The sequence below is a fragment of the Pungitius pungitius genome, chromosome 17 (assembly GCF_949316345.1).
Source record: "Pungitius pungitius chromosome 17, fPunPun2.1, whole genome shotgun sequence".
Taxonomy (NCBI): domain Eukaryota; kingdom Metazoa; phylum Chordata; class Actinopteri; order Perciformes; family Gasterosteidae; genus Pungitius; species Pungitius pungitius.
In genome coordinates, this window is record NC_084916.1 from 1,984,066 (window position 1) to 2,009,205 (window position 25,140).

At 44.6% G+C, this 25,140-nt stretch overlaps 1 protein-coding gene across 12 annotated transcripts in view; it reads left to right on the forward strand.

Moving 5' to 3' along the window:
- Positions 1–25,140, forward strand: part of pleca (plectin a) — a 73,085-nt gene that overhangs the window by 7,305 nt on the left and 40,640 nt on the right. For 2 of the 12 annotated variants that reach the window (XM_037473606.2, XM_037473607.2), the window contains exon 1: positions 801–976. The exons of 6 other annotated variants lie outside the window; for them this stretch is intronic. In XM_037473606.2, the coding sequence (XP_037329503.2) occupies positions 886–976 (91 nt within the window). In that variant the 5' untranslated portion in view covers positions 801–885. Of the gene's footprint in view, positions 1–800; positions 977–12,383; positions 12,511–24,115; positions 24,257–25,140 lie in introns of those variants that run through there. 4 more of the 12 variants (XM_037473612.2, XM_037473616.2, XM_037473610.2 and 1 more) reach the window with 2 other exon arrangements.

A 25,140-nucleotide genomic window follows, 5' to 3' on the forward strand; every position in this document is an offset into this window, starting at 1 on the left:
ACACACACACACACACACACACACACTCACTCATGTGCTCAGGCCGCAAATAAGTAATTATTGCTTTTACCACTGGGAGTGTAGCTGCATTACTATTTGGGCTCGTCTGACTTCAATGGTGCATACTGTCACTGTCGACATTATTGTTGGGCAACTGGAGATTTTGGAGATGGTACTCGAACTGCGATATTTACACACTAAAAGAACTTTTGCATGAGATGCTGTAACACTGTACTCCTGTTGACATTTGACATGAGAGGCTCTCTGACCCCTTTGAATGTGTTAGTGGATTCTGGAAGCTGTACATACTCTATTCTCTGTGGTCCTAAACTTCACACACATTCAGAGGGGTTTGTCTTTGAGCGATGTGATCCACCACTGACCCATTGTTTTGTTCTGTAACAAAGAGGTGTGGTCGTCTGGCGTTAAAGCGTGAAAGTCTGTCATTAAGTATTGGTAATATGAGGTGACTTTGAAAAGAACCCTTTGCATGATCTGGGAGTGTTTAAACGTTTGAATTGCACAGGTTCCACTTGCCCTAGTTTCTCCATAAACGTAAACTCCAATGACCCCATACAGCTCTGTCACTTATGTAGCCATGTGTGTCTATCTGGGGTGGAGATCTGCTGGTATGCTTCAACTGGTGTTTCTATCTTTGGTGTAGATGTGTCCGTGTCTGTCCCTTTAAGGGGAGGGTCTGATCAGTGTGTGCGTGTGTGGGTATTTCAAGCCGAGGAGGGGAGTGGTGGTGGTCCGGAATGAAACCTACAGCTTCAGAGGGAAAGTTGTGACTGTGTGTGGGTGAGTAAGCAGGTGGGGACAGAGGGTGGGAAGTCTGAAGAGAGACGAAGGTGCCCCATCTCCCGACTCCGCATCAGCCAGGCCATGTCTGTGCCCACGTCAGAGCCAGGTCAGCGGCTGTCTGAGGAACAGGACTATGTGCGAGCCTATGAGAACGTCAGGGAAAAGTATAAAGGTAACAGAACCCCTTCCCCCTGCCCTTCTCCTCTTTAGTGACGTTCACTGTACATGACAATATGTGTGAATAGGAGGTTTGGTTGAGTGAGTGCTTGCTCCAGAGAGCATAGATGTTGACCGACTCACTGGCAACAATTGGGTTTATACTCACTTGCACGGTTGTTTTAAGAAGGCTTCACATGGGAGGAGAAACAGGAAGTAGAATCTGTGGGACAACTCTTTATTATAGTTTCCGACTGGTGCAAGTGATACACCGTCCCTTCATTCCAGTTATATTTTAAACAACGCTTCCTCATGTAAAGGGAAGACATCTCCACGAGATGCAGGAGGCTGAGCTGTGTCTTTCGGTTAAGCAACCCAACGCCAATAAAACACAAGCATGTGTCCTCCTCTCTGAGCCATGCTGGGGAATCCGTGTGGACCGAGCACAGGGAGGGGAGACTTTTGGCCCTTGGTTCCCTGGCACGTGGTCCAACAGAGCAACGTGAGTGATGGGCGCTACCAGCCAACATGACGGACCTTCCCCTGATTATGTCTGCTAAACACACTGCCGTGAATTGATAGAGTTGATCGTTTCAGTCGGATCAGCCTCAAGGTGTGCCCCGCAGTTCATTTGCTTACTTAATTCCCAATGCAAATCTTTGGAGGGAATCGTGAGCAGGTTGAAGCTTTTTTTTTTAAAGACTGTTCTGCTGGTTCACCTATGCACCAAATAGATGAGTGTAAAATGTAGCTAATTAAAGCTCCAACAGATAAACTGTTGAATTAAACCAAACAATGCTGTCGTATTGTTCAATGTTCAAGTTGTGCGATGCTCTCTTCCCTCACTCTTCCCTGCCCTCGTCGCACTCAAAATATGAGCCTCATGTGCTGAGTATTACGACATTTAAAAAACTGTATTTACTTTGGACCTTATTTGTTTCCAATCCGGACTTCAGTGCCAGACATCAGATTGAGTTCTGGACTAGTTGCCTCTTTCCTCTATGGTTCCCTCTCAAGCTCAATGTGCAATCAAATTACAGCACATCTGGAGGTGATTTGGGCTGGCACACTGGCTGAGGGGAGCAGCTGTAGTCTTAATACCATTCATCTATACAGTAGGGCATAAGTGAAGTAGCGGCTCTCTTTTCGTGTAGCCAAGAATAATTTGTACTGTGTGGCTCGTCAAGTGCCTCCTGTGTGAAGCTATATCAAGCAAGGCATTGTTGCCTGGAGGCGGCGTGGAGGTTCATCTCCGTCAAAAGTAGGCGAGTAATAAAAAGCAGAAATGTATAACTGTGGGCATAATTTCCAGTCCCCCGTGCAACAAGCTTTAAATAAGGGGAAGTGGGCCTTGCCTGTGAGTCTATGCTGACAACAGCATCATTCCATCCATTCCCAACAGTCTACTCCTAGTCCTCCCGTGCGGTTGCCTACTCTGCATGTAACTGCCGTGTAGCTCTGGAACCAGTCTGCCCCCCCCCCCCCCCCCCACCCTGTCACTACCTGTTCCTCTGCCAGTGTTTGCAAGTGGTTATACATATTTGCATTGATAACAGGAGTGCAACGGATCATAGAAGTCACACTTCTGATGGTGTAACGGCTTTCAGTGATCGAATCTGATCAGCACAAAAGACACAAGTGAGCCTTTATAGCTTTTATACTCCCAATCCGTTTTTTCTTGCCGCAGATACCAACTGATCGTTGATGATCTATATTTGTGGATGGGAATTTTCATTGTTTAGTTTTAGCAGTCCTCAATAATATTGTTTGTTCCATAAGCTGCTCAGTGACAAAGTTAAACGGGTCATAGTTCCCTCTCTTATCTCATTAATATTGGTGTGAATCTCCTGGTTTTAATTGAACCAATTGTTATTTTCACTGAACAGAACCTGGGCTCATAGTAATCTTTACAGTCCGTTACAACCCTTCTGGATGTTTTTTAGCTTCCTCTGCTGCTGACGATGATGGATTCTGTTCTATTTGTATCCCTGATGTTGATGCAGTTTGAAAATTCTGTAGTGGTGGGAGATATTGGGTCCTCAAAAAGGGTGAATATTTTTATTTTTTCCCCGACTAAATGTCTAAATGTCACATGATCAGGTAGATATCTGCGTCTTGTGTGAAATTCCTTTGTGTGGCAGAGTGGAGACAGGAACTGAACGGCTCTATTAGAGTTAAACACGCAGCTCTGCTTTAAATACCCACAGCAAATATATCCCAGGAGTTTACTCTTAGACTCAAAGCAACTTCTGACATTTAGCTCTGTGACAAGTTGCATCAGAAGGTTGCAACAACAGACTTTACTTCTTCACTGATATCAGTATTGCAGAATCAAAATATTTTACATCTCCATTTGCCACCAAGTTCCTTAGATTATGCCGTTACAGCTGTTTGGCTGCAGTGAGAATGTGAAATACTGAGGCAGGAACATTGGCGAGTGGAAAGATCTCAACCACAGAACAACTGCCGACACTACGGACTCCTTTAGTCGGAGGTTCTCTCACCCTCAAGTAGGCATCCTTTCAAGTCTAGTTGGTGGCTTTATAAAGTTGTTTTTAAGATGAATTAAGTTCTAGGATTCTAGGATCGCACACAGCGAGTTCGCTCTGACTTCATTTTGAGCTGAAAATCATACCTTGTGACCAATAGATCCTGTGAATTCGCCAACGTTACTTGAAAATCAACCTTAACAATCCTTGTGCCAGCTGAGCAGTATAGTCCCTAACAAAGCTAACTAACTAAATCATACCCGTGGGCTGATTATATTGGTATTCCTTCCTGTACGTGCTGCTCCTAGTAATGTGGAGCACAGTCATACTCATAGAGATGCTAACAGCTAATCTATGCAGGTTCCATTCAGTTCCTCTATGGTGCGTTCAAGCTCTACGTTCAAGCACTATGACGACAGTAACAACATTAAAAGATGACATGTAAGATATTTAATTTCCTTTTCTGACACGTGTAGCTATGGGGCAAGTGGCTAAAAAGATTAGTGTAAAGCCCTGAGAGAGCTACTGTTCCACAATATACTTAAATCTATGTAAAAAAACAATAATTTAATGCAGGAAAATACAGATCGGACCATCATTTACGTCTACAGCAACATTTATTCAAGTGACGATCTTCGATGTTGACTTAAAATAGAAAATAATTCTGCCTTTTTCCCCCCTTTGCATCCTCCTGGTTGCTCTCTGAGGTAGAAGTCGTGTGTGATTAATCCAACCGGCCAACGGTCCCACTGCCCCTTCCTAAACACTCGTAAGTAGGCCAAGGCTTTGGGAAACCTGCAGATACAAAAGACCCTATTTCTACATTTAGACTCTGCTGTGTGTGCGTGAGAGAGTGTGTGATTGTGTTTTGAGTGTGCGAATACCAACTTCTAAAGGCTTTGATAAGTTAATCGTTTGAATCACTTTTGAGCCAGAGTGTCCGCAGAGAAGCCCCCTCCGCACTTCACTTCCAGTACTGGCCTCAGATCAGTTTCATGCAACTTGATCTTAAAATCAAAAATAGCGCTAGTCCTCAAGTTATGCACTTGTGTTGTGCACATGGAAAACAACTAATATGCACCCGTGATGACCTTTGACCTTTCACAATGCTTTTACAAAATGAGTTTGGGGATTGGGGGAAAATATTGTTAGCTGTAATTAAATCAGTGCATTGAGGCTTTGTTATATTTCCAATATTTATTGATGAATTAAAAATACAAATATTTGCGTAAACATTGTCATACGTCCACATGCACATTTTCACCGAACTTTAAAATCTCCAAATTAAACTAGTCCACTCCCACGCAGTCTAAATATGGTCATGTTTGTCATTCCAACGGACTGTCTGTCTTCAACCCTAAAAGAGGCTCTTACTGTGAAATCACCTGATTGGGTTCTTATTTAGCTGTTGGACTTTCCTCTGGACCAACCGCAGTCGTGGAATCTTGATTTAGTCCGCGTGCATGAACCGAGACGCGAGTGTTATTTTGGAGAGAAAGCCTGATCCGCGATGTGGTCTCCGTGTCCTCTTGTGACTGTCCAAGAGACCGTCAGAGCCTGGGAACTTTCAGACCACCTCCATTGTTTTAGTTCTACTTTGGGTTTTGTTTACAGAGCGCCTGGGGGAGGTTGTAGTTATCTTAACCGAAAGGTGATCATTTGAATAAAAAGGTGAAAGTTGGGTCCCGGGTCCTTTTTGTTTATTCTTTTAGGGCCTCCAAGTGTGATGACCTGCAGTGACAGAGGACACACTCTTATATTATCTCCACATATGTTCGCACCTTCACTCTATCCCACATCGCCGTGCCAACAGGGCGGCTCTGTGTCCCGCAGATTACCCAGAACTCCTCTCACCCGTCTGCTACTTCACAGGAGTTTGTGAAGATGACCTGTTTGCGCTCTGTTTGTTCATGTGTGCGCCTGAAACACATTGTGTGCAGAGCGCGTGATGCGTTAGCATTTATGTGTACAGTGAGTGGACATGACGCTTGGTCTCGGCCTCGTTTACTGACATAAACAATTAATGCGTTATCTGCTTCTCAGTCAACTTAATTGACAATTTTTTCTTTGAAAAAAAAGTTGTACACATTATTGTACTCCCAAATGAAAACTTTTGACCGCCATAATCCACATCCTTTAATTTAGTCAGAATCTCCAGGGATTAATGATAAGCGGATGTAATTAGTTTCCCTACGTAGAAGGATCTTGCGTCTCCTAAAAGGTGGAACTCTGAACCAGCGTGAACAAGAAGTGAACAGAGCCCGCGGGGGTCCAGGTCGAGCTGCTGTAATGGAGACGGGATTTGAGTTAAAGGGAGGGGGGGGGGGGGGGGGGGGATCAGTGTCCTCCCAAACCCCGAGACAGCTGTCGTAAATCACGTAACCACAATACAAAGTGTTCATGCTAACATGCATGTTCTTCATCATCTGAGATGTGGTTGAATCCATACTTTCTGTGATTGTTGTATGCGATTTTAATACAGCTAAATTGAATTATTTTAAAAATACAGTTAAATGTTGCTGTCTTCATTTATTAACAGTCAAAACAATAGCAACTTTGACGACATATTTCACTCTGGATAACACTGTGGCATTTATAATGTTCATTTATAACATTTAAATGATCAAACGTGTTAATTAATTGATAGGAAAAACACACAATTACTTGTTGGTATGGACATGATTCTCTTCCTGCTTCCTGCACATCTGCTTTAACTGTTGCTGCATCTTTTACTTTTAATGGAAAGGAGGAAGTGTTAATGAGGTTTTCAAAGATTCACATCAGCTTATTAACCGTATGAAGTCACTGTTTTCTTTATGTGCATCTGGACAGATGTTGAGCGATAGAAGTGACACTATGAAGGGATGTCTTTCTCATCTGCCTGAGGGGATGATGTCACTGGTCTCCAGGACACAGTTAAATACAAAGTGCCATTATATCCCGCCTGAGTGCTCTGCATGCTGGAGCTATAAAAGATATTGAGTTCATACAAAAATAAACTGAAATAACATTCCAACTGGGGGTGTGTACGTGTAGCATTGCATCGATTCTGTGTCTCTACTTAGTAGTGTGGTGCAGGATTGAGTCCTCAAACCCAGGAGATGAGTCAGCATTTTTGCCTTTCAGGTTCACTCTACTCAAAGTCAATGTACTTTTAGTAAGATGCCCAATATTACTCTATGATTAACAGGCAGGCTTTACAGTTTTGGGGCTTTTTAAAATGTAGATCACCCTCTCATATTGGAGACTTCAAAACATCATCACGTCAAGAAATCCACCATCAAGTGACCGTGACCTTTAGTGACCTTTAGTTCCTTTATAGACTGCCGTTACCTTTTTACTTCAACCAATTGCATTCCCACTTTAGAAACCATAAAATTGGTTTTCATATGGGAAACATCCCATTGGAAGCAGTGTGATGTTAATTCCCTGATTAACCCTCAAAAATACCCTGCAGCACATTTATTTCCATATTGAATAATACTTCATAAGAAAGAGATAAGTCTGTCTTTTAAAAAGGGCCACCTTCAGAGGAGAAGGACGTCTGATCTAACCCAGTTGTCATCATGCAGCACAAGGCGTGGATCATCAGCTGCATGTTGAGCCCTCGGCCTAACCTGTGTACAGAGCTTCCTGTTGGTTCGGGGCAGTAAGGAACAATGGTGCCAACACCCTGGTTCTGGCCTGCCGCAGTAAGCCAGACTAATGCCAGGAATGTCAGTAGTCAGCTGGCTGCCATGTTCTGTCTTTTTCTCAGCAGGGGGCCTGCGTTTTAGAACGGGCTGCTCCCTTTTCCACTGATCCACGCCCATCCGCTGCTGCACAATTGTGGGACGATTGTTTTAGGGTCTGTGGCAGGGAGTCAACAATAACATTTATATTGATTGTGTCTGACCTTGTAATTCTACAAAGAAAGCATGAGCTCATAGGTGTGAATCATGTCATCAACTCACAGCGAAACAATCATGATCAGAATCCTGATTCTCAAAATGTTCCCCTTAAAAACACTGCAATGTGTTTTTACTTTAATCAGAGGATTAAAAGGCTCACGACGAGCTGAGAAATATATCTGCTCTACAGGTATCAATCAGGTAATAGGTTAATTTTAAAAAACATGGACGTACGAGTAGACAAATACAAATCTCATCTTTATATCGTCATACCCAAAATACGATGTGATGAGGTAAATTTCCTGGCCCTTTTTAATTTTTTTTTTTATTATTACGACAACTCAAAGTATTATACTACTTATGATTAAAAAGATTTTCGTCATTCTGCTCTTTTAAAGGCGGCACTTATCAGGAGCACCAGCCACACAGAGTTCTTCTTTTGCTGATGAATAGTTCCTCCGGCCGGCCCTAGAACAGCCTCTAGTGGATCTCCAGTGCTACACAAAAGGCAAAGAGACGGCCTGAATGGGCCTCTTTCATGGTTGTAGATCTGAAGGACCCTGGGCCTCCCAATCCCATTTTTCATCTTGGCACATTCTGTGAATTCCTCCCGTTTGGTGTGTCTCCGCGCTCGAAGCTCTTTCTTTATTCTGTCTGAAAGACACACAACATGTCACTTTGCTCTCTTGTGTTCATTCCTGTCGGTAATATCAGCAATGGTATCTCTATCCAAGTGAAAAGGCAACAAACTTATAACAAGTCGGCTGCACAATCACAGGATCTGGTATTTAGATGTGAATAAAATCCCATAACAGTGAATTCTGCTTATTTAAAGGCAGCTGGTTTGTTTACTTTGTTTAAATGTTAATCAAATGCCAACTTGGCATGCAAGAGATGACATGTCTTATAAGATGTCTATCTTTGGAAAATGTTTGGTCTTGATTGGCTGTCAGGTGCTTGTTAGTAAGTCCCATGGATGGATACAGCGCCGGAGGCGGGGCCTCTTTCTTCATACATACGAAAGATGATCAGTAGTGTGTGAAGTGTTACACAGAGCAGCCGCAATAGTTTCCTTTAGTCCAACCGCTCTGGCTCAGTCACTTAAAAATGACACTTCATTAATCCTCGGGAAAGAGCTTTAACTTTGACTTTAACTTGTATCAACTTAACAAAGTTAATGAATAAAACAAATCAGGGCTATTTGAGTGTTTGAACTGTGCTGTTCTCCACTATGTCAGATTCACCAAAGCAACACTATGTCTGCTTCTTGCAACACGTGCCACCATTCAGAGACACTCCGCTTTACACCTCTGCTTTCTGTCTGTGGCAATACTGCACGCGGTTTTATTGAGGAGCGTAATTCTTGTCAACACGTCATCAGACACACACAGGGCCGTGTGAGCAACCCTTTGTTTAGTGTAGTGTGTTTCAGTTTCTACAAATCCCGACGGTCCACGCAGATTTCACATGCTGGCAGACCGGTTCACTACTGGTCCACTGAAATGAAAGAAGGAACACGACCTTCCGCATTATTTCTGTTCATCCCGTCGTGTGTTACTGCTCACATAAGCTGTTGTATTTGCTCATTTCAAACGTGCAAAAGAAGCAGAGAGGAATGTCCATAGTAAACAGATTATTTTCAGCTCCTGACTGGTGGGGAATCTGTTTGTGTTCAGATCGGTTGCAACAACTGCACATAGATTTATAACCCCCACCACATAGTGTACTGGTCCAACTCCAACTTCTCATGGCTGAAGTGAACGGGGATGGGGGGGGCACATCCCAGAGAGAGGTGGAGGGGTGTATCGGGCCTCTGCCTCTGATTAACGAGGGACATGAGTCTTTTGGATGTGTTTCAGCCCTCAGTTCTGACACTGTTCAACCGAACAGCTGCACTGAAAGAGAATTGTCAAAGCACCCGCGGTGTGGACCGGGGAGGCCTCCCATGCCTCTGACATTTAACCAGGAAACTTCATTCTCTAATGGCATTCATCATGTACTCATTCTAGAAAACTATTTTGAGGATAAAATCCACACAAATTCAATGTAAAAAGAGAGACATCTAATAAGGGTGGCACAGGGATAGAAAGAGCAATACTTTATATTTATTGGATTTGATTGATGACATATCTGTATTTTAACAAAATATGCATGTTATGCCTCAATCACTTCTTTCAAAGATGCATAGGTTGAGGTAAATGTAAAATATTAGTACGTTTCAAGTGGCAAAGGTTGACCTCATTTCACATCATGCACCTCCTCTTCCTGTCATTAGAGGTGCCATGTGTAAGAAGTGTTTGCATGCTTCATACAAGCATCTCCTCCCCCCCGTTCTATCATCCAACCTAAGAGCAAAAGACATTCTGTCTCTCCAAACAGGTGTAACTTATCACAACCAAGATGTCTGCATTCCTTTTAGCTGTGCTCGTTCCAAAGCTCACTGCCGTGACGTTGGGGCGACGCCTCAATGGAGCACCTGCACCACCTCTGTTATCAGTTCCTGTTCGCATCCCTGCTATGACAAGTCAGAAGGTCTGCTATGAAGGTTACACAGAGCCCATCATCGTATCCCAGTGGGTAATGCCCCCTGTAAAAGCCACAAGTCATTTCTGCAGACATTGCATCCTCTGAAGATGTTTTAGGAGGTCCACCTTTTTAAAAAGCTTTTAAGGGATGGATTGAAAAGTAGAGTTCTGCATTGCATCTGGACCAAAATACTTGATTAAAGAAAATGTAGCTCTGTAACCATCTAGAGACGGCCCTGTCTAACTGTGTTGTTGTCCTATTTGGGCATTAAAAAACAGCATTCTGAGATTAAAATACAGTTTGACTCATTTCCATTTGTTCAGTAAATCTATCTTAAACCTATTGTTTTATATCTGAGGGTCTGTCTTCATCACCAAAGGGTAAATCATCTCTCATCCCCCCATCTTCCACTTACTGTACCTCCATATTTATTCCCTCATTGTCACAGGAAAACAAGTTCCTTTGATTGTACATTGATTGGAAAAGGGGTCGTTTCATCCCCGGTTAATAACTTCTCAACTCAAGACCGCATCCCTCCATGTCTGATAACACATCATCAGCGAGGTGCTGCTACCTGCCACAGAGGTGTTTGACATTGTCCTACTCGTGTTGTCTCCCAGAGACGAGACGGATGAGGTCACAGTCAGGCTGTAGAATTCAGCAGCTCTCTGCCAGAAGAAAACCAAGTGACTCGCTGAAAGTTGAATAAAGGAGAGCTGATTTTACTCTTTGAACATGTTTGCATGTTATTAAGTCTTTTAAGTGTAAACTTAATGTTTTTGGTTCAAGATACTTTTGATTTCTCACAAGGCTTCCATCCACAAATTTCCACTACACTTTTTTTGTGTTTCAGTGCACTTCTGAACCCTGTTGCTGTTTTCCATATGTGCTTTGTCTGCTGGCAACGTCAACTATTCATCTTTGCTAGAGGATTTTAGAAATCTGCTCTGAAAACTTTTACCTTGAGTTTATATTGAATTTTGGATGTGAAGTAGTTTAGTTTGTGTAAACTGGCAATTAGAGGGACGAGAGTCCAGATATCGACTGATGTAGCTTTGAAGGTCCTTAGGGATTCTTATTGTCATTATTTATCTTCCTCTGTTGTTGTCGTCCTCCTCTTTTGATTCACCAGTTTCCAGAACTAGAGCTTGTATTTTTTTTTAAACGTCAAGCGGCCAGGTCCCAGTGGACACTGACCCAGAATGCTTGATTGCTTTTTACTCCCATCTGAAGAAACAATATTATACAATTTCATTTCCCTATAAAATAATGAGTGAAGGAATGATTACATTTAAAACCGCCAACATTCACCAATAGATTTCGATTCAAAATTTGCCATTTTTATACCAACAGAATTACTGCTTGATATTTAAATGTTGAACTTGTCATTTCTTCTTGTCAGTCTTTTCATACGGAGGCGGAATGACCGTTTCAGTACTGCTGACTTCAGAGCAGCAGTCATTGGAGACTAGCCGAAACTGCTGAGTCAGAGTCGGCGTGACCTTCACTGTCATCGTCTCAAATGGTACCGGCATCAAACAAGGATCAATGTAAACCTCAAGGCCTCTTGGTTTATCGATTGATTCCATTTAGAAGATGGGATTAAATCTTACTTGAGCATGACTAGCAGACTCTCAGTCTTGAGACCTATTGTCACGGTTTGGGTCCTCTTCCTGTCTTATTTTGTAGTTTTCTTGTCTCTCGTGTCTCTGGGTGAGCTTCACTTCCTGTCCTGTCCTGTGATTGCCTGAGTGTTCCCACCTGTGTCCGATCACCTGCACCTCCCTTGTGTATTTAAGCCCTGTGTGCCTGTTGTCCCTGGTCGCGTCATTGTCTTAGTCAGTCATCGTTGGTGCACGTCCTTTGGCTTCTGTTTGATTCTTTTGTGGTGAATAAATAGCACCTTCTGGAAAACTTGAATCCTGCGTTTGAGTCCTGCCTGCCTGCCTTCAACCTGCACCCTCGCCTTCTGTCAGAAGCACTAATCTGGTATTTGAATTATTATTAGTCAGTTTAAATGTAAATTTAATGTTGGTCGGACCGAAAAGGTTAATTTGCCTCAAAAGAAAGTGCTCTGTCCCGTCTGTAGCAAATACGGGTTTTTCTACGTCTCAGCTTTACCTTCATTTTGTACTTCAATGTACATGGTTTGTCTAGTTAGACCAGCACAGAAACATTTGTATGGTACCTCCTCCTACCATCATCATCAAAGTCATTATTACACACTGGCTGCTTTAGCTCAGCCAAGTGATGTGATGACCAAGTGACACTATTATTGGTGGAGGCACCACGAGGCTGCGACGGGACACCATCAGGGTGAGGTGGAAAGGGAGTTTATTTATTTTTTTCTTTCAAAATTCCTTCTCCTGACAGGGATTGTGTGCGAGCCGGCAGTGGAGAGAGAGAGGGAGGGAGGGAGGGAGGGAGAGAAAATGGGAGTGAGCACAAACACTAAGCTGCCAACCTGTGTGGCTGCAGCAGAGCAGAGAGGGGGGAGGAGGGGGGGAGAGAGGGATACAAAGCGCCCGCAGTCGCAGAGAGACGTTTGCGTCCTCCTCCGGTGGGTTTGGGAGCCGGGCTCCTCTGTACAGACGCCAGCATGGACCCGGCAAGGTCTATCCAGCATGAGATCAGCTCCCTCAAAGGTACTCCTCTCCTTTAAAAAAACCGAATATGCGTTTCTGTCCTGTCGTCACCGTCATATGCTCACAGGACCGCCTTGTTTTCCCACAATCCCTCGCTGATGAGGACTTCCTTGTTGAATAGATGCGGGCTGCTAAAAAAAGTTAGTTTTTGATGGCTTCGGGGCAGTTGTTTCCAACGGAGGAGTCGTGTCTCCGGGTGGAAGGCGTGAGAAGCTTCTGTTTGCCTTTGTGCCCAGAGAGGATGGAGAAGGAGTCAGGGGGGAATGACTGTGCTGAGATGTGGGTTTTACAAGCCATCACTGCTGCATGCTGCATGCGGCACGCTGAATGCGTCTGCGCCGGGAGATGCAGAGCAGGTTGGCTCCTGCATCGCCGCGGTAACAGCAGGGATACAGCCCATTGATGCTGCCCTGCCCCTCAGTCAGGGATGAGATGGTCTTTGTCTTGTCTGTAGTTGTGAAGGAACAAGTCTCTTTTAATACTGTGGTTCTTGTTTATTTTTAATATTTAAATTAGAGGAGTTTCCTCCTCCCACCTGCCTCATTTAGAGGTGTCCCACTACTCTTTTTTGAATATTTCATCTTAAGATGATGTCTCCCACAGTTTCGTGATCTTATTTACCTATTCTTTGCTTGCATTTGGTACTATTGATTACTTAAATGATCTACTACTTATGCACATGTTGCAGAATTGACTATAAAATATAAAAGAGGCTAAAACTCCCCAATACAATATCTAATGAAGACGGCCATGTTTTGTTTTGATCAACATTCCAAACCTACAGATATTCATTTTACTCTGCTGTAAAAGAGAGACAAGAAGCAAAGTAAAATCAAACACAACATTTAATTTATCTTCTGTCAGCTTATTAACACATTTTTTTGTTTTGAGTTTTAAAAACGATGTTGTATGGGAGATTTGTTTGGTATCGCCACCAAGTTTCATGTAAACAATGGTGGTAATAGTTTGACATGTTGTTGCTGTGACAACACACTCAATAGATCTATACCCAGTAGGACAGTCTTTTTGTTAATTGCTGAACTTGCAAAGTGAAGCAACAATATTTTTTTAACACAGACTCTTGATATCGTACTGTTTTTTAATAAGCTTGCACACAACTGTATGGACGGTATGACCTGTGTCCCCAAGGCATCTTAATACATTCAAATCATGGAGAATGTGCTACTTTTACACCGACCTTTTGAATCTGTGTAAACCATTCACATCTCCCTAAGTAAAGGATTAACAGCAGACTTTAAAAGGGACACAAAGGCCCCAATCCGAGGAGACCGGGGGCTCTGGCTCGGCCCAATGGGGAAGCTCTTTTAAATGCTGCCCTCTGTGGGGTTGAGGTTTGTCTGGAGCTTTCTGTCAGAATGTGGGAACATTAAAATGATCCTGGAGCGGGATCAGAAGGGGTACCGCCCACTTGGAATGTTTGTTCCCAGGGCTCCGGTGGGGGCCGACGGGTGGGTGGGGGGGGGAGACAACTCCCAGTGGAGTTACTGCACCCCTGCTCACTGAGTGTGGCTCTGTTCATTTGTACCCATGTCGTCACCATGGTGCTTTCTTCTCTGCTATTATGAGGCACTTGGTAGAGAATCAGCTCTGTTGATGCTGTTGTGTTTGTGTGGAGACAAGAAAGGACCACTAGTGACACATGGCAGTGGTTCCTCATCTCTGACAGTAGAGGCTGTAGAACCACGAACCACAAGCTCTTCTACCATCCTGTTGGCAAACTTTTAACCTTTGACCTCCAGAGCTCTGCTGTTTGTTTTGTAACTAACTGGCTCCAGAGTCTCTGGCTCGCCCTTATCAGAATGTTTTCACAGACGGCAGCGCAGTGTTGTGAATTCATGCCTTCTGAAGGTTCATGTGGCAGCCGGTGAAAGGAAGAGGGCGGGGCTGTTTCCGAAGGGCAGGTTCAAACGGGAGGATTCCAGTTAAAAAGGAAGGTCAGGGCAGGGGTCGGTGCACCTGACTTCTGAGCGGTTTAGTATTTCAGAACGACGTGACAAGGAGGAGGCTCTTGTTCCGTCTCAAGCTCTGCTGAGCTACTTCAATAAAGGCCGCACATTCAAAAGTAACAGATTGTAACTTTACTATATGTTATCGTTGCAGAACGAAATGGAAAATGAAACGTTACAGTCAATTGAAAATGCAGATATAAGGTTAAGTTAAATAACAACACTGTTAACATAATAGCAGAGCTATTACGTGGTTCCCAATGGACCTATAAGAGCATTGCCTATGTTTTGCCCCATATTGGCTTGTGCATGTGCATCTGTTCAATCTGCAGATAACTGTCCTCATAGGGCTGCTCACAGGGCTCAAATGTCACCCTGTTTAGCAGCAGCAGCCTTCAGCAGCTCTACGATGCTGCAGCCGCTACTTGAGCCGCACGCATCGGTGGACGGCCACGCGTTAGATTCCACACCTGTTTCCGCCCAGCCAGCGGTACGATCCACTCCAGATGGGAGACGCTGGGCCGCAGAGACATGAAAAGACATCAAGGAGTCTGTTTTCATCTATATTTTAACATTAGCAGTAGATCACAATGTGGGAAGAACAGATCTGCACCACGGTCAAATGTTCATACGGTGAAACATAATGTGTGTATTTTCCCAGGGATTTTAATCTACGCAGGTGAAAGGTTTCTTTGGACTGGGCTTAATCCGTACACAACGTTTCATGAAAATCCGTTTCCCACAATCCTGCAGAAAAACGAACCAAACTAAGTGCTGGAATGGCCATTTTACACACCTTTCTCTATTGTATGTAGATGTACTGTAGTTCAGCAGGTCGCAATATGTCAGTATCACGTGTACGACCTGTCTGCTCTGCCCCCAAGGGCCTGAAAAGCTGCTGTAATGGCAAAAATGGTTCAATTAGGAAAAAAGAATTTAGCAATGCGCATTTTGGCACACAGCATTTGACTGTTTAACCAAGTTTCTCAGCATGAAAGAAAAACAGGATTGAGTGCAAACCTGTAAAATAATGAGCACCACACTAAATGCTCGAACCTTTTTTAGCCTCTGTTTTGTGTTCCTTGCGATGACCCAGTCGTCGAGGACTGAATGTGTGGTCTGTTTATTCCTCAGTGAAGTTATCGTAATCCTATTAGTGCGGATCCTGGCCTAACAAGCGTGACTGACGGCTCCTAACTCAGCTGATGTGATTATGCAATGTCATTAACCCCCTTGTCCTCCTGTAATTCACAAAGCTGACTGCCTTTTGTAAATTGACACATCCTCTGGGATGACCAGGGGATCATCCTCGGCGGGTCAGGATCACACTCTTTGTTTCGGAGGTATCAAAGCCATGTGGTTCTTAAACCACTTGGAAGGCGGGTTTTAAAGCGCCAGTCTGACAGACTTTGGTTCTTTCCCTGGAGTGGCCAGACGGTGGAGGTGTTAGTGAAGCTACGGCTGGCCTTAATGAGAGTTATTATACATCTTGGCCTTTATTTCTTTGTTGAAGCTGATTGAATGGTCCTGTGGTTTCCACATTAATCGACATTGTATGCCATTAAAATCCTTTTCCACCAGAACCCTGGCCCCGCTCAGTCCAATAACAACTGGAGTAACACTACACGTCTGTGTGTCAACACTTCTCCTGTTTTCTTTATAAAGTTCTCTTTCCCCTTTTACAGGCAGTTACATTTTAAAGAGAATGCTTTTGAGATTAAGCGGCGTTTTTTGCTGACTGTTCCTTTCTCTTTTTTTTAGTTTAGTTTAGTGCGTTTGAGTTGAGGCTCCCTGGTGAGTGAGTGGCACAGAAAGGATGAGCTCCTCCTACACTCAGGTTTTTGGTCTTCTCTCTTCATCACACTGCCCCCCCCCCCACCCCTCCTCCCTCCATTGATCTGGATGAATGTCCCTGTCACACACCAGATCTGTCTGTGACATAGCCTTCAAATGATTGTGTCTGCGGCAGGATGTCCGACAAACTCTTTTGGTCCGATGCCAAAGTGAGTCAACGGCATCTGATCTGCAGCTCGAGGGCCTCTCTTTGTCTGCTTCTGTATCTCAAATTAAATCTTTACCCCCTTGGTGAGAGGATAAACAACCAGTCAGTGTTTCCCCAACCGCCCGCCCATCCCCAAGTGACAGTGAGATGTTACAAAGCCCGAAGCTCAAAGTACCCCAGGTTTCCAGTTGCTACACATCATATATACAGATACACATGTGCTATATTTGGCTTGGAAAGCGGGTTCCATTCAAGCATCCCTCCCTCATGACATTTAGTCAGTAATTATAAGTTATAAGGCTGGGTCCAGAAATTGCCTGGCATGAGCCGTTGCTCTAAAAGCTGCAGGGGCTGTTTCTTCGCCAACCCTCACCGCAGTCCACACAGCCGACAACAGCCAGCAAGACGCCCCGTTCACATAAAGAAAAAAAAAAGACCTCTTCTCTGCCAATCTCCTCCAGCCACATCTCCGTGACTATCCGGGCGATCTGGAGAAGAGGGGCAGTGTATCCAGACAGTGACAGCGAGGGAAGGAGATCACTTTGAAAGTAGCCCCTTTCATGCTGTCAATGTGTGGGTTTGTGAGGGGGGCAGAGCTGATGAATAGGACGCCGCTGACGGCACTCCACACATATTATGCTGACAGAGTCCTTCCCACACCAAAGAAGACCGTGTCTACGGGGGAGTGTCGTCCAGGGCTTTGCCGCAGTGCCTTTTAACTTTTGTTCTTGCTCATCTTGCAGACAACAACAACAACAACAACACTGCTGCACCGCAGTGGATATATTACCCATTACCTCTAGTTCCCTTGGGTTGGTATCCTCACATGGACAGCAGTTGTAGACTGCATCTGGTAGTTAGTTAGCCTTCTGCGTAGGGTTCAGGGTCTGAGGTTTGGGCTGTTTTAATGACCTGTGGAGCCCACCGATCGAGGCTTTGAAGCCTTCAAGGTTGCGGAGGTGTATTTTGGTGCTTTGACCAAACGCAGTGCGCCATGGTTTATATCAAGCAGCGGGTTTTAATTACCTCTCCCTCTTCTTAAAATCGGCTCCCATTTCTGTTGGGTAACAACCTTCGACCGGAAGAAATCAAGACATAAACCCTCTTTTTAAGATTCAAGTTCCCCTTCAGTGTCATGCGCTGTTTTGAAGCAAATTTCTTGCATTGAAAGGAAAAATCAGGTTTTTAAGTAAGGTCAACTCCACTCCAAGTTGCCCCTAACCGTAACCTCCCAACAGTTTAAGGCTGCTAGATGCCGAGTGGCAAGTTGAAACCACCAATGGAAACTTGCGGCTCGTTCAGCCGCGTGTGCCCCGCCCACTGCGTCCAAACTCAGATCGCAGAGGGTTTTTGTTTGAGGTCAAAGTTTTTTGTTTAACATTTTAGGTTTAGTTTATGTGTGTTTGCATGGCAACATGAAATGAATACCCTTTCTATAATAATGTCCATGTACCGTGCATCTGGAACTTTCTGGGTGGTGCTGAGCGGGTTTCACTTCCAGGAAGAGTGTGTGTGTGTGTGTGTGTGTGTGTTGCCAGTAGCAATGCTATCTCCCCTGGCCGCTGCTCTGTCCGCATATATTCGCTCATATTTCTATGGTGCGTCATGTTTCTATGGTTACAGACATTCCTGGCCGACCACGCCCTGCCACGGGTTATTTGATGACTCACTCCAGAGGCCAGTCTCCCACAGACACACAGACACATTTCCTCCTCCTCATCACACGGTACTCTTATGATCTGAGCTGGCAAAACGGTTAACTGTGGCGTGACATGTAGCAGCGAACGTGCCATTCCTATTTACACCATTAAAAGCCCTCAGAGACTCCCAACTGTTTACCAAGCAATGTCATTAACCCCCCTGAGGGTTAAGGGCTCAGGGTTTAGGGGGGGATTGGACCTCCGTTGGGTCACCTTTGTGCTCATTAGCATTTCCTCTTCAGATGCGTTGTACCGTTCAGTCCACACCAGCAGCCAGACTCACTGGGACTGTGAGCTTCCGTTAGCTGCTAATACTCTTTACCCCGATCCCCCTCGAGACGGCTCATGTTCAAGCCCACCAGCCTGAGTGGTTATTATTATTATTATTATCACTTTGCCTCATTGCCTCTGCCCAGGTACTCTTGAGTCAATGAACCCCGACTTCGCCAATTCTTTTGTAATTTATTTAATCATTATAATTTATTATCTTTTTTTGTCTTCTTTTTCTTCTCCTTGTACATCTTGTTCTTGTTTTTTTTTTCTTGTTCTTTGTTGTTGCCGGCAGGCAATGAGTCCACATAGTGAGCAAACGATGCGGAGCAATACCCATCTGCTATCATCTTCATTTATTTGCATTCGTAAACAAATAGATTTTTTTTAAGATGATCTGAAATAATCTACCCACATTGACTCCTGAAACTTCTCACCGATGTCTGATTGGTTCCTTTACAGGGGAAATGGGTATTCAGGGTCGTTTATTTAAACCTCAAGATGATTTGCTGTACAAAACATCAGCGAGTAATCAGTCTGCCGTAGATAAAGTATGCACTTCAGATCAGTAAAGTGAACCCAAGGCAGACCGATGTCAGATCCGTCTCCAGGGCAGATAACGCATGGAAGAAAATACGGATGAAGTAACACCCTTTGAGGCATAGGTATGCAATCTGCTTTTGCTTCACTGCCCTGCATGATTGTTATCGGTGCAGTGTGTGTGTGTACATTGTTCAAGCAACACCCCCCCCCCCCCCCCCCCCCCCAGGCCTTTTCCCACCGCTCCGTGTTTCAAACGTCTAAATGCACAGTGTAGTTTAACGAGTTGGAAGACAAGCGTGTAGCTTAAAAGACCAATGACCGTTAGTCTACTCTGGAATGCAGAGAGTAATTTATCTTCCAGGGGAGTCAATGGGTTTGTTTTTCAAGCAGCCACCGTCATCTCGAGATGTCTCCATTCTCTAGCTGTCTGCCACTTTTACCATAGCAATGGGCCTCAATCACGGCTCCAAGAGGGACCCCGAGGAGACTACAACCTTATTTATATCCAGGCTCCATGGTGACTTTTAATCACAACGTGTGGCTGCACAGAATTTAGATGATTTTCTTTTTTCCCATACGGTCTTCATCTTGAGAAGTTCTCATGGAGTGCATCAGTTTCCATTTGTCAGATAATGAATTTGTGACTCAGTAGTGTTTACCCATACATTTTGTGTTGTGTTGAAGCCAATCCTTCGGTGTTCAGTGTGTTTAAAAGAAGCTGGAAGAGGTTTGAAGCAGGTATGTAGTAGATTGGAACCAAACAAAGGTCTGTTTTTGCAGCAGCTTTGTTTGATTTAGAGCCAAAGTACAGGTAACCAAGAGCACATGAAGATGAAAGATTCTACCTCCATAAACTAACAAAGCACAGGCTGTGAGTGTTTTACAGCCAAAAACTGGATCTTTTTTTCTTGATTATTTTATCTGCCACACCGTATATCAAGACTACCAAACTGGCAAAGCATTTGTGATTTGCTCTCCTGCTTATCTGCACTCGAGCGCTTCAGTGTTTCATCTTTGACTTTTTAGATATCAGGGAACTGGCAGCACATGAGTCGGTATGATATTCAGTGGACCTTTGTCTAAAATCTAAAATGACTACATACATCTCATTATATTAAGGACAGACTTTTCAAATTTCAACGTGTTCATCGAGCCTGCACTCGATCCTGCCGTAGAATGATCCCGGGGCCCGGGATGCCGGGTACAAATCAGGCATATCCCCCTTTGGAGTCCGGATACTGGTGGTAGTGGTGGAGGAAATGGTTTCTCAAATCTTATATGCAGGATTTTGCTGCATTTTAACGTTTGACAGCACCTATCTGATTGGTTCATCGAGAATGTGTCCACATCTGGTTGGCTGGTTCTAAACGAGCCCGGGCCCCAATCAGCTAACAGTGGGACATCAGGGAGAGAGGAGGCAAACTGCGAAATGCACAGGAATGTTCAGCTTAAGCTTCATTTGTACAAAGTTCTATGGCCTTTGCACATATTAAACTGTTGTAATTATTGACTAATAGTGTTTGACAAAGACCTGCTGGAGTCCTCACTAAGCTCATGGCCTCCTCTGCAGGCTGTTTCTGCTCCCAGAAGAGAGGAGGGAATCGGTTTCACATTCCTTTTGGTTGACCAAACAGGTCAAAGGTGTTTTTATTAAAGTCGATTGTAAAATGGTCGAATACTTTTCATAAAGTAAACGGTGCTAAAGTAGCAGAATTACAGAAGAACTTGCAGAATTACAAAGTTCTGTTATCGCCACACTCTCCCTCGTACTTAGTGCACAGTCTGGGGACTCCCCAATGGGGGCACTGCAGCAGGGGCTCTATGCTGATGTTCATTACTAGATGTGCAGCTGTCAGAGGAGGGCACAGTCCTACCACCTTGTTTAAAGGCTAATGGGGGGAAAATATAAAACTGCTGCAAAAAAAAATGTCTTAGCCTCCTTTTTATATTTATAGCTCAACTGTCAACCGGGGTTCTCGTTCCTTTCCAGTGGACAGCCAACAGAGACGTAAGGGGAGGAAATGGCTTGATGGCTTTTCCACTAAGGTGGGAAGAGGTAGCTGGTTGTGGGCTGATGGAAAAGTAAGGAGACCACAGATCATGGGCAACCTTTGGAAAGGAATATGTGTGTTGTGTGTTGTATTGGACACCTCCAGAAGTTCAACACACAAACTGTTCTGTTCATTCTATATTGTTGCTGAAGGCAGATGTTACTACTAGGGTTGCAAAATTACGGGAATATTCAACGTTGAAAACTTTCCATGTGAATTAAGTGGAATATATGGAAATTGTCTTCCACAGTTCTGTGCATGCGTAACTCAACGGAGATGAAATCCAGCCATTCTGTAGATGTAGAGATACCATGGTGACTGGATCCGCTCCTTACTGTCAAAAAGAAAAACTGCAATTGGATTTGCGCTCTCAGATTTTGACGTTGATTTGCCGTCATGTAAATGACCGGTAATGACAAAGACGTTCAAAAATAACATTAAACCCCCCCCAAAAAATGCAATAAAGAAATGATAACTTCCTTTTCTGGAAATGTTCTGCCCCTTTGCAATCCTAGTTAATAGCATAAAGATCTTGCTGTTGGAAGTTGTTGCTGTGTGCCGCGCTTTGTGTTCATGTTTGTGTTGGTGGTTTTCCCCCCCAGTCCTGGTGATAACGGGCTGTTTGGTTTGTCATCTCCGTATCTGGATGTATGCATCTTTATCTCCCTTCTGTAAATACACTCGACCTGGTTTTTCAAACAGTGTATCTGTTGTATACCAGCTTTCTCAGAATGTACTGTGAACTACACTTATCTATTACATTTTCCTCCTGCTCTTCTTCATTGGTTTCTCCCTCTTTACTAGCCGGGCGTTGCTATTGGCACTCCTTGTGTTTGGTAGGTTGAGAGAGGGCAGCAATACAAGTAATGGCTATATAATTTTCCATACAGCTGAATAACAACCAGACTGCCAATTAGAGTCATTTTACCAGATGTTTTGGGCCAACTTGTGGTTTGCTTTCATGACCAGTTATGAAGTCTAGTTGTTTGCACAATTGTTGATTCATTTACTGTCAAAAAGGGGGCATATATGCAGGCAGTAGTTTTAAAACAAAGCGCATCCCCATTTGCGGATCTAGTGTTTACTTACAAATTTCTTAAATTAAATTATGATTCGATGATGCGGCCGGTCAGTATGCAACTTTGTAGTATTTATTTTTGGTGGATTATCACACGTGTGTCTAAAATGTAGCAAATGAAAAGAAGTCCGGTTCTGCAAGATGCCAACACATGTATTTTTCATCAGATCACTATCATAATGTACAAATTAAGAATCTGAATCTGATCTAAATATGTTTTTTTTAACTTTATTTTTGCATGTCCTGTGCAGAGTGCCTCCATATTAAAGGTTTGAGATTTCACTTGCCACATGGTGTACATGCATGTAGATGTATCGCTGACACCGCTGACTGATGTGGTTCCTTCTGCCATCTGCTGGGAACTCAGTGGTGCTTCAAACACACTCCAGCTGCTGCACTGCACATTCATTCAGCGCAGCGATCGCCCAGTCATGCTCTCGTCATAGCGTTTTCCAGAGCTTCCATGGCGCAAACCCTTGCACAGGCTGTCAGCACGATGATCAGCGCCTCTGCATTAGCCCCACACGCAACCCCCCCCCCCCCCCCCCCACTGCACCTCAACATGCAGCCTGCCTGCAGACATCAAGGCTGATGCTTGTGACTAAGCAGAGCAACCCGGGAAATGTGAGCCCAGTTTAGCCACACTCGGGCTTTTTCCTGCCTGTGCCTCCGGAAGAAAGGGGCGAAGCAGTCCAGATGAGAACATGTGGCCGTCGCCACCTATCATCTGCCCTCCAGTGTGTTAGCCCAGCCTGCAATGAGCATAAACTCCAACATTTAGCCCGGCACACACACACACAGAGTCCCCAACCCGCCCGTCTCGCAGCGCTGTGTGCTCCATTCATGACGGGGCATAAGGAAATCAGACGAGATCCCGCTCGAGCTGCGATGGCCACGAATCACACCAGAGACTTCATGGAGGCTTTGATTCAGCGCGGCCAAGGTAACACTTCTGTCTACTTACCGAGAGGTGTCAGCACAGAAGCACGGCTTGTGCTCGGCCCGTGTAGGGGACCAAAGAGGACAGCGGGTAAAGGTGTGTCTCTAGCTGCCAGAGGAGCAGATCACAGTCCAGGGGAGGGCTCTGTGTGTGTCATCGAGTGGCGACACATCAGACACGTGTTTTCTGCGCCTGCCTTTCTGGTCCAAGATGTTTTTATGGAGGGAATAAGAGTGAAGGAGATAACAACAGTTGTTACTGTAACTTCAGGCTGAAGCCGACACCACCCGCGCTGCCCGGCAGGGTGTGGGGTCATGTTCCCTGGTGTTAAATACCAGGGGGTGTGGGCGGCAGCAGGGCTCCAGACTGGCTGCTCCACATCTCCTTCTTTTGCCTTAAATCTTTGCTGGTGAAGACGAGGCATCACAGTCCAAGGTGCCAAGCCTGGGTGGGCTTTGAAGTAATGCACAGCTGCACAGATAACGTAATGTAGTCTTTAAAGCCTGCAACCATAGTAGGCTAGTTCAATGAATGGTTTCTGTGGTAAGGAATAGTACTTATTCCTACTTAAACTGTGCTTAAATCCCAGTTCAACACTTACAAAATGAAGCAATACATTTATTCCACTGCATTTGAATAAATGTATTGTCTGTGTTGATGCAGCCAATATGCAAGATAACATTATCATCCTTTTCAAGCTATTTCATATATCTCCTTTGCTGTATTGGTACACTATGATCCATATCCTGTGCATATGGCTTCCACAGAGAAGCCTTTGTTATGGGAGCTCGCTGGCAGAAATCATGTTTTCCGCTCTTTGTCTCGATCCTCTCAGAAATGATTTCCCTGGGAGTTTCTGCAGCGCTGCGCATGGATTTCATCCAGATGCGCTCGTCAGAAACCACCACGCATGAGACGCTGTTTCCACTGAGGAAGCCTGCCGAATGAAGTCGAGTCTCGCAACGCTGTCTAGTTTTCACATCCCAGCCGGCCACCTCTTCTCTGTTCTTCCTCTTCTTTTTTTCTTTTCTTTTTTTTTCTTGCTTTTTCAGCCCGCCCCCCCTGGTTTTCATCAGCACACAATGTCGGGAGGTCAGATTTGACTCGTTGGCAGTTCAGTGTTTTCTCTAAATGTTGCGAAGGAGCTCAGGGAAGATGGACCTATGCTGCTGTTTCTGTCCCGGACCACCGGACGGTAGGTCTGCTTTTTTCACAGGAAGCTTTCATTTTAAACTCTGTGTCGGTGCGTTTTAGGGATGCTGCAGTGGGGGGTTGAATTTCTTTCATTATGCATGCCGTCCGAGGACAGGGCCACTCCCAGCATCAGTTCCTCTTTTAGGAGATGGAAGATAAGAGACATTCTTGTCATTGCTCACCTGCCTAGAGAGTGGTGTTTTTATCTGAAATCAAGAGGACTTTTACTCAACAGACTGATGTGAAGTTGGGCTTTTTTTCCCTGCGTGTGGGTATGCGGGGCATGTGTCACAGTATGGGAATCATTGAGCAAACACATACCATGTGAGAGGAGTGGGAGGGGGCCGACTCCTCCCATGAAGGAGTGGTGGATTCAATTTATTCCAGACGTCTCTACTGCTCTTCGGTTTTATTTCCTTTGCCCCGTCTTCACTGTGAATTATCGTCAATTTGAGATGCCCACTCTCCTTGGTGGAAATTTTTCAAATTGGGAACATGTGAGGTCTCCCTTAAAATCGCCACTTCTTGTTTGTTTGGAGCACACATCGGCTTCTGCGACGTGAGCTCAACTTTTAATGTATTCACTTTGTCCTAAAGTGTCCATAAAGTGTTTTTTCTTTTTGGCCTTTTAAAGGACTATGGTACATGAAGTCACGCTTGCTCGGGCTAAAGTCACCTCGAGGCGCCACCGTCTATTTCTGCTGGTTTCATGGCGACTGAGCGCTCGTGACACCGGTCCAGGTGTCGGGTTTCTCCTCGACACCGTTTGGAGAGTCATGCGCGTGAGGCTGTGACAACAGAGCGTCTGGCAACAGAGGCGGTGACGCGAGCAGGTGCTGCTGCCTGTGTATTTCTGTAGTTTACATGAGTCTTATCAGACGGGAA